Consider the following 10037-nt stretch of genomic DNA (forward strand, 5'->3'; position numbering starts at 1 on the left):
GTTTAATTTAAGATTGTCACTCCCGGTACAATTGCTGTAGGCAATCAGCTTTCAACAAGGTTCACTGTAATGAATTGCAACCTTTGTGAAATACAAGGTGTACCCCTGAAGGCAAATGACAGTAGTACATGGATCTCAAAATGTCACTAAAATCTTAAAATTCTAGTTACAGCAGAAGCCAACACAAAACCTCCCCCTTAATACAGTGGTGTCAAGCTGCCGGCCAGTGGGCCAGTTGCATCATGCAGAGGCCACCCAGATCCGTCAATGTGAAAAAAGTCGCGATATGTTGCAACACTGCTTAAATTAATAACTGCTGAATAGAATTTTTTCATTCTTCTACAATGAAAGACCTTCATTGTTAATTCATTGTTTATCTTCTGCTTCAGATCTTTTCCTTTGCACTTTGATGAAAATTCACTTTTTGCTGGAAACCAAAAAGAAGCTGCTAAGTTAAAGGTAAAATTAAGTTACTTTCTGAGGAAAAAAAAATACCTTTTGTTTGTAAGCTCAGCGGGACCCAAAAGCAAACACTCCTGATACAGGATTGCATTTGTGGCATGAAGGCTCTAAATCTAGTTTGTTAAATGCTATAAAACATTTCAGTTAGAAATTACTTTGAAATTATAGCATCAAACAATGAAATATTCTTAACCAGCTTCTGGGAGAGAAGAACAAAGTTCACTTTGGCTCAGTGGGCCCTCTACAAAAATATGTGGAATAGAGCAAATCTTGCAAGGATTCCATAAGATATGGATTGGAAACAGACAAGCCTTTAGAACAGACCCTGAGAAACTGAGATTCCAGGCATTAGTAGACTACATCTCCCAGCATCCTTTACTATTGACTTTGCTAACTAGGACTACTAAAGTTGTAATTCAGCCATTTCTGCAGAAGAATGGATTTCTTATCTCCGAAAGATAGTTATAGACAAAGGACTGTGCCATTGGATTCAAAGGCAAAAATGTACTTACAAATGCACAGGAGGCATAGATGTAGCACCTATATATCCATGTAGTTCTTGAGTTATGACCGTAACAGAGCCTGCCCATTACAGTTGTAACCTGCTATGGTTAGAAAATGTGTTGGTCATGTGACTGATCTGAATTGACAACCTTTTCGGTGGTGGTCATTGGGTGGATCCATGTCATCAAGCAAATACTACAATTATTAAGCGAACCTCTGTGGGTGAGGTTTTGATGAAAATTTCGAATCTGGGTTGCAAGTACTCCCTAGGTAAGGTCTGTTGGAACTTCAAACAGTCACTAAGCCAAGGACTAGGTGTAACTGCTTAAGGCAATTGTGTCTTTCCCCAGGTGATATTTGGTGATATTTCCCTGAAAAGGTACCTTTGGCTTTAAGGAACAGCAGGCAGGACTCTGGGGTAGTTACCTGGATCCTAAAAAGCCTTGATGCTTTTAAGTGTTGCATAAAAAAGAAGAATTCTTCCAATTGATCTTCCTGTGTTGGCTGCAGAGTTGCATCCTGGAAAACTCAATAAACTCAAGAGTCAGTAACAGCTGAGAAGCATGATTCTAGGTTTTTCTATTTGAACTAGCTAAGGTATCGAATGGGAGAAGTGCTGCAAATTCAAATCAAGGATAACAAATGCATTTTTAAATGACTGATTCATTAGTTCATTTATTCTTTCTCAGGAGGAGTTTCGGTTCCATTTTAAGAACATTTCAAGGATCATGGATTGTGTAGAGTGCCTGAAATGCCGCCTTTGGGGGAAGCTGCAAGTAAGTTACTCCTCCTTCTTTCTTTCCTGTTTCTTCAGCTTCTTTACAGTAGCGGCATCTGTTTTCTGTTGCTGTCTTCTCAATTCTGGCTTTCTATGCATTTATTCTCAAGGCTTGGATCTTATGCATCCAGAATTAGCCCATCTGTCTCTTTCTTCAATTTTCCTGCTCTTAGCCATTGTCAGGTCTTACCTTATTATACTTTTATCCCTCTCCCATTTTTATATATAATTCAGTGCGATGGGCATGCTTAATTCTCCTGCCTCCTATTTTCTCCACATCAACAAACCTATGATTGATTTTACTTACATTTTGATTATGACACAGCAGAATTTAACTACATTTAGGGCATCTGTCTATGTGTGTCCATGTCAATGTGTCATTTAAAAACAAGAAAGTTCTATTTTTCCTTTTACATTGAAATTATACGGGTTTAGCTGATGTAATATTTCCACGGTGGTTTGGAGGACCAGTCATTTATTTAATACTTTATTTAATTGCCCAGTTTTTACTTTAAAAAAAACTGATAGTGATTACAACCTGACTTCCTGGTGTGATGTTTAGCTGAAATCTTGTTCCTACTGTGTACAGACTCAGGGCTTGGGAACAGCACTGAAGATTCTGTTTTCTGAAAAACTGATAGAAAATATACCAGAAAAAGGTCCTTCACATGATTTTCATCTAACACGGCAGGAGATTGTGTCCCTCTTCAATGCCTTTGGAAGGTGAGTTTGACATTTTCTATTTGGAATGCCATGTATTCTCAAATTATGTTTTCCCCCCTTTCCACAGTCTCTTCCAGATTAGCTAAATATAAATGCCATGCTACACTTATATCCAAATAATATTTTTTTCATTGTCTGATGCAGGATTTCAACAAGTGTTAAAGAATTAGAAAACTTCAAGGAGCTCTTACGCCCTCTTCAGTGAATTGACCCTGATGGAGACCAGCTTCCTTGTTTTATGCAGATTGGGCTCAGAGTGATTTCTGCTGGTGTAGTGCCAGCATGATCCCATTCTTGGCAAGAAGGACTAAGTCAACATGATCATAAAAATTGATCACATTCTCTAGCTTACAAATTTATATTTGGCTCTGAGGTAGCTAAAATATTCATGCAAGACTCTTCTTCCAAAGGAGGATATACATCAAATATTGGCCTTCTGCATTCTGTTTTTGTTAAAACACAGACACAAACACAAACACAAACACAAACACAAACACACACACACACACACACACACACACATCATGAAGGTGGGAGAATTGTATCCTTCCAGCAAATTGCTGAAATACAACTTTCAGCAGCCTTTTTCAGCATGACCATTAGTGAGAGATGCTAGGAGTTGTACTTCACCAATATGTGAAGGACTTCAGGTTCCTTACACCTTGTTTACTAGGTTTTTTCCAGCCTGAAGGATCTTAGTGCTACTAATGAAAAGGCACAGTGCAGCTATTCTATACACTTTTCTATTTGTGGAAGGAAAAGGCTAGTTGAGAAAACCATGGTTACAAATGAGACATGATGACATCACCTGGATTCCCTGCAAAGCAACTGCATGATAAAATGCCTCATTTAGACACATTAGAATCTCTTCATCTTACATAACAATGTGTCTTAACAAAAAATATTTTTCTGCTTCAGTGTCCTTAAATAATCTTATGTAAAATGCCCAAATCAACCTAGTCTCACATCTTTGAATGAAATCCCAATGAGTGATAGACTTACAAGAGCCATTTGGGGCAGGTCCACCTGCCTGTTCAATATAGGAATTGAAATTAAAGCATTCTCAGCAAGGAATCTCTCTCCTCTCATGAGGTTTGTATGCCATCTTTTGAAGCTGGTTGGAAGTGGAGCTCCAGACTTCATATTTCCAGTCGACTCCTGTTTATCATTGAGTTGTATGAGATGGGCCAATGACAATTTGCTGCGGTCAACTCACCCTGGCAAACCTGCCATGGCCAACTTCCTGCAGCCAACTCACCACACAGGACAACGTGGCAAGTTGGCCATGGAGAGTTGACTGCAGGAAATTGTGGAACAAGAGTTATACTAATATCAAAGAACTAGTGGAATAGAGTCATTAAAGAAAGGATGCAAAAGGAAGGAAAAACTAAATGTGAATGACAAAAATTAAAATATTTTTTTATTTTAAATAAGTATTGTTAAATTGCCCCGCAGCGAGTTGTCCTATGGCAAATTGGCTGTGCTGAGTTGTCCTATGGTGAGTTGGCCTTGGCAAGTTGGCCACAATGAGTTGGTCATGGTGAGTTGTCCCATTCTAGTATGAAATGCTTCTTTATTCTCCAAAACTAAAAACCAAGCTCTGAGCAACTGGTCCCCAACCAGACACTCCAGAGATCCTATTATATATCTCTTTATATTGAAATAGCCATTAGTTTGCTGGCTGGGAATGATGGAATTGAGACTACGTTACTGTGATTTTGGTACAACAATTTTTCATCATTTGGTGTCCACTATATGGTTCAAAGCTATGCCACAGAGGAACTTCAAGAACAATTTGAAACAGATCTGTCTTTTACCAGGACTGCAGAAAAATTCAGGTTTGGTTTAAGGACTTGCAGAAAAATGATTCATGATTCCACTTCAAATTCAGAACCACCTTTACAGCCCTATTAGGATCCTATTTTTTTTTACTCACTGTTTTTAGTTGTCCATTCCATTGAGTGTGTTTACTCCACACAATCTTTGGGTGATTAAAGGAAAGATTAGAAGGTTCAATAAAGGATATACTGATCATAAAACAGGATATTTAAATGTTTAACAGTGGAAGTCACTGCAGAGGGTTTTGAATTTTATAGCTGTTGTGCTCCATTTTACAGAGCTGTAGATTATGAACCTTTTACAAGTTTTAATAATAATAGTATCCTTCATAGGTTGGGGAAAAATTACAGATATATATATATCTGTACTCATGATCCCCTCTCATCTTGCTTATTAGTGGGCTTGATGCAATTTTGACACTAGATTGCAACATTTTATACCCTGGTGTGAAGAGTTTAAGGTTCCCCCCCAAACGTTTTCATGAAAAGAACACTCCATATTTGCCAAGCTGTTGCTTTGTGCCAGGCTTCCCCAACTTGGGCACAGTGTTCCCAGAATTCTCAGCAACAAGTAGCTGGTTGGGGAATTCTGGGAATTGAATCCATGGGAATTTCCCCACCCACATTGGGGAAACTTTTTCCTGTGCCAAGATAAACATTGGGGGTGAGGTTGGGGGGAAAGAGGGTTGCAATAAAACCATAGGAAATTTCTGCCACTGAGCTAGATAGATTTGTAACTTAGTTTATAATAGCCTAGAAAAGTTTTTTTTAATTGTCTGGAAAATAAGAGCTACTCAGGGAACAGTTATACAGTTGTTATACAGTTATACAATAACAGTTACACTTGGGCTTTCCAATTTCCTACTGTTGCGGAAAAGATCTTCAGCAGAAATCGTCAGATCAAGCAGGCCTTGTATTTCGGTAATCCTTCCATTAGCTTTGAAACCTCAACAGGACATAACCGCTGTTGTAAATTGGCCTAAGGGGAAGGGCAGCCTTAATTTAGGCCAGTCCTTGAGATTACAAGCTGATGAGACGGGAACTGGGCATTTCAAGCTTAAAGTAAAAAAAAAAAAAAAAGTAAAGGCTTTTTTGGCCCTCAGCCACTGAATGTAATACTTTGGAGCTGCCTCTACCATTCGTGTTTAGTTCCTTAATTGCTTAGTAAAATGATGCTTCTTTGATTGCTGTCCTATTTTCAAGGAAAGCACATAAATAATTTTGTCCTGTACTTGAATTGCTCTTTACTGTGAAGATTAAAGACTTCAAAATAAGATTAAAGATTAAGACTACTTCCAACCCACCCCCAGTCTCCTTCTTTTTGATTAAGTCGGTGTAGAGAAGACTTCTAAGAGAATAATGCAAACTTTGCTAACTAGTCTTGGGGGTTGGGAGCTGAGGTGGACAGTACTTGAATGTAAAAGTACATGTAAATACAAAAACTGGATATGACAGCTGAGTGCATATGTTATTTACTTCTCTTTCTTTTGATGTTTCCAAAATGAGGCCAAGAGGGAATTTGGGGAATTTGAAGGAATGGTTGTTGAAAGTGTTAACAATTACACTGTGGTGATGGCTTTCTTTAAGAAGGACTAGTAGTACAGTATAAACTTTCAACAAGGATTAATGTTGAACGAAGAAAATTTTTTATAGGTGGTGTTCCTGCAACATGCTTCCACATGTAGTTTATTCAGTCTTGAGCACATGCTGAGGGTAGCCTAACACACTAAGCTAAAATGTAGATATTGTGTGGTAAGCTGTTGTCTGATAAACAGCCAGAATGTCCCCTTCAGGCATGTAAATTCTGATTTGTTACAGCTACTGGTATTTGGAAAGTCACCATTTTAAACAAGCTCTTCCATAGAATGTTTGTGGAAGTGCAATTCCATATACTTTAGAATTGTGATCTAGGAATACACAGTAAGGGTAGGGGGGACTTTTAATAACTTTCCCTAAACTTTCTCCTTCCCGGTTGCTTGAAGATATAAATACATTCATGTATTAAAATAGTAAATGATCTGCCTCCTATTTTACTAGAGAACATCTTAAGGACTACATAAAAGCCTGTTCTGGTTTTTATTAGGAGATATGTACAAGTTGTTCAAACCACTGGAGTTATAAGGATGTGTTATTTGCCACACATGTATCCTTTTTGAAAGTCTACAGGCGTTTGTAGTCTCAACTGTCAGTACCTATCCTTCCATTCCTCCCATCATCACAATTGATGAAGCTTCTTGGATGAGAAGTGAAATGTTTTCTTCTTCAAGGAAAAAAAAAAACAGTCCAGTTGCCTTTTTGAAAAAGCTCCTTTGAGACGTTATCCAAGTTCTGCTTGTTTTTCTGGCAGCAGACCAGAAAAGTAATATTCTGGCAATTGGAAGAAGATTCAGGGAAGAAGATGACAAAAATAACTGAAGAGGTCAAATGCAGTCTTTTCACAAGATAAAAACAAGCCTCTTTATTTCAAAATGTAACATTACAATTCAAGAGAAGGAAATGAACGTGGTAGAGCCAGGGCTGCCTCTTTTAGCCTCTCCAGTGATTGGAGAGAAAACAGGCAAATAGTGTCAAACAAAACATACCTAAAATACCCCATTCTTGATAAAGGCTTAATTTCTTGATTATATATAAAAAGTAGTAACAGATATAAATAAAACGCAAGACTGGCCCTCTTCAATGCAGTCAGAATTTCAACAGCCATGTGAATAAAATGGACTCGAATGCTTTAATAAAGAAACTCGGCTTATATACTGGAAGGAACAGCCATCTTCATTCAATGCAATTCAGTGCAAAGACAAAGAATCCCGTGGCCTTTATGAAATAGCTTTCCCTCCCAAGAAACAAACTTAAAGTGCTCCAAGTGCATTATAAAACTGATAAAGGAGAAAGTCAAGATATCTGGGGTAGAGAAAGGAGTTAGCTCAACTAGTCTTTGGTGGCTTGTTGAAAAAAAGGGCAGACAATTCAAGTCTTGGCTAAATTTTTGCTACAAGTCAAGGACCAGTTAAGCAAGGGAGGGAAGGAGAGAGGTCTTAAGAGCAAAGCCTTATAGTAATATGCTCAAGGAATGTTTGAAATAACTTAAGTTTCACATGTCAATACTGAAAAAGTACCTCTCTTCTTCCTACCCAAAGTTTTGAACATTGTGCAGCAAATAGTTCTCCCAACACATATGAAATGCTTACAGCTGTGCACATGTGATTAATACCTGAAGCTATACCTAGCACATCCAGGAAAGTCAACTCAGTTGTCCAGCCTATCTCATGGGAAATGCAGCCATTAACTGCAGAACATACAATCTACTTGTATTGCAGCTGAGGTGAAACAGCTTGAGAGTTGAAAAAAACGAAGCACCTCAAATTTAAATTATTTTCTCCTAATAGTTTTGCAGTAATCCCTTAACGGTTTATGCCAATCTTCCCCAACCTGGCCTCTTTTGGATTTACAGACTCTCAACACTTAGATTTCCTCCTCCAGTATGACCCCCGGCAGCTGCAGTTCCAATCTACCTGGAGACACCGTAGTGGAGATGGATGTTTTATACAAACCAGCTCTCTTCATGCTGTAATGCAGGTTCTCAGCCTTGATCACTTTAAGATGTGTGGACTTCAACTCCCAGGAGTCCTAATCAGCCATGGGAGGGAATTCTGGGAGTTGAAGCCCACACAGCTTAAAGTGGCCAAGGTTGAGAAACACTGTTCTAATTTGATAATCAGTCTTTGCCGCAGATGGAGAGTGCTCCTAATCACAATCCTATTCCACATCAGAAGATCTACCTAATTACACAGAGTTTGCCTACCACTTCTTGAGTTTATGTGCCTTGTGAGGAAGATGAAATGATAGACTTGGCATCTTTACAGAGAATTAGTATTAACTGATTAGGAAGCAGCTATGGAAATTCAAGAAGTTGTAACTCTAAAGGTTTCTGTCTACCCTATACTTACTCTTTGGCCAAGGAGTGAGTTGTAATATATTAGCAATAACACAAGGGGGAAGTGATTAGAAACAAAAACCATTTAGTCATGTTTAGAAACATTCACCCCAACTGATAACTTCAATTCAGTTTTAAACTCCTTATTGAAGTAAAATGCTAAACACACAGTCCAAGAAATTATTTCTCAGACTTTTTTTTGAATATCTTTCAAGTCAGTCTTGACTCCTATACACTGCCTGAACAAGACACTGCATTTTTAGCAAGGTTTTTCAGAAATGGATTGCCACTGCCTCCTTCCTAAGTCTGAGAAGGGAGGGAGTGGCCCAAAGGCACCCAGCTGGTTTTGTGCCTAAGGTGGGACTAGAATTGTCTCCCAGTTTCTAACCAGATGCCTTACCAAACTGGCTCACACTTTCATTTAAGGATGGTAAATGATGTGGGCTACATCAGTTGGAGATGCTAGGGGTTGTTAATTCACTTCTTGAGAGTAATAGGTTCATCGTCCCTGTTTAAACATTAGGGTAGTGTTTTGAGTTTCTTTTCACCTAAGAGTATGTGGGAACTCAACAGTTCTATTAAACATAGGCACATGTACCCTTTTCATGAGGGAATAAAATGCATTTGGTCCCACTGTATGCAGATTCACCACAATCTGTATGCAGATTCACTGCAGTTGCAGAACTGCAGAGCTGCAGTTATTGGTTGCAAAAAGACTGATCCCAAAGCTTCAGAATAATACAGTTGGCTGAAGACATTTGTGAAATTATGGCTGCTAACACTAGTAGAAGATATACAGTAGTTCTAATTCAAGTTAAAAATGGATGTCCTTCAGTTTTCTACATTCTCCCAAGCTTTCTCATCCTTAAATCTTCCAGATGCATTAGGGGCTATGTCTCCCATAATTCCCAAGCAGCAAGAAAATACTGGAAGTTGATGCTCTGCATCTGAAGGTCATGAAGTTGAGAACAGCAAATGTAAAAAATACTTCTAGAAGCCTCTGTTGCCTGGAGTATAAATAGGAATCGCACACTTCTGAGTGGGGGCAGATATAATTAACACTTTCTACTAGACTGGATCTAACTGCAAATCTTTCAGGAGATGCATCCATGGCTACAGTTGCCCTTATCTTCCCTGCTTGCCTCATCTCCTGGTGATCTCATTGTCTTCTACTGTTTCCTTGGTAGGTAGAAGAAGGAAAAAAATGACTTTGCTTCACATTCCAAACAGTTGTTTTCTCAGTATCAGAGAATGATGCTCTTGGGTGGTAGTTAAGCAATCCAGGAGCAATTTACATCTCTGTGGTTGCAAAGAAATCAATCTTGCTTTCATTCCATTGTGGAACATAAAAGCAGTTGCCAGACAAAGCAGTAAAGGACATCTGCCCCAGTTGGCTATGCATCACCCCAAACAAGCCTACAATTCTCATAGGTCCACCTGGTCTGTAACCCACTCGGAATCTGCTTTTCCAGTATAAAATAAGTTACTGTTCTTTAAAATGAAGTATTACTGTAATGCTAGAAATAGGCCAAAACAACACAAGGACGCTGCAGGGAATATAACAAACATGCAATAATGGAACTCGCTCTAGCAATCTCAGTAATGATTGATGGCAAAACATAACCACAAGCTAAGTTATCCTTGTGAGACTGGCACTTGTGCCATACTTATAAAATGCTCTCCAAGAATTTAAAAGCAAAAGAGATTCTTCATCCCACCCCACTTTCAAAGGTTTTCCACTGTTAAATATGTAGAGTTGTTTGTCATCATAGGAAGACAGAACACGTTTCCCAACCAGAGA

The 10037-nt window shown here is 38.6% G+C and overlaps 2 protein-coding genes across 3 annotated transcripts in view; one reads left to right on the forward strand and one right to left on the reverse strand.

Moving 5' to 3' along the window:
- Positions 1–5604, forward strand: part of ERO1A (endoplasmic reticulum oxidoreductase 1 alpha) — a 33814-nt gene extending 28210 nt beyond the window's left edge. Inside the window, exons 13-16 of the mRNA XM_083378262.1 lie at positions 390–459; positions 1656–1742; positions 2334–2467; positions 2612–5604. Coding sequence (XP_083234388.1) covers positions 390–459; positions 1656–1742; positions 2334–2467; positions 2612–2672 — 352 coding nt within the window. The 3' untranslated portion in view covers positions 2673–5604. The remainder of the gene's footprint in view (positions 1–389; positions 460–1655; positions 1743–2333; positions 2468–2611) is intronic.
- The window catches only part of GNG2 (G protein subunit gamma 2), a 432181-nt gene that overhangs the window by 18760 nt on the left and 403384 nt on the right, over positions 1–10037 (reverse strand). The window lies entirely within an intron of this gene.

Source organism: Vipera ursinii (genome assembly GCF_947247035.1).
Source record: "Vipera ursinii genome assembly, chromosome: 1".
Taxonomy (NCBI): domain Eukaryota; kingdom Metazoa; phylum Chordata; class Lepidosauria; order Squamata; family Viperidae; genus Vipera; species Vipera ursinii.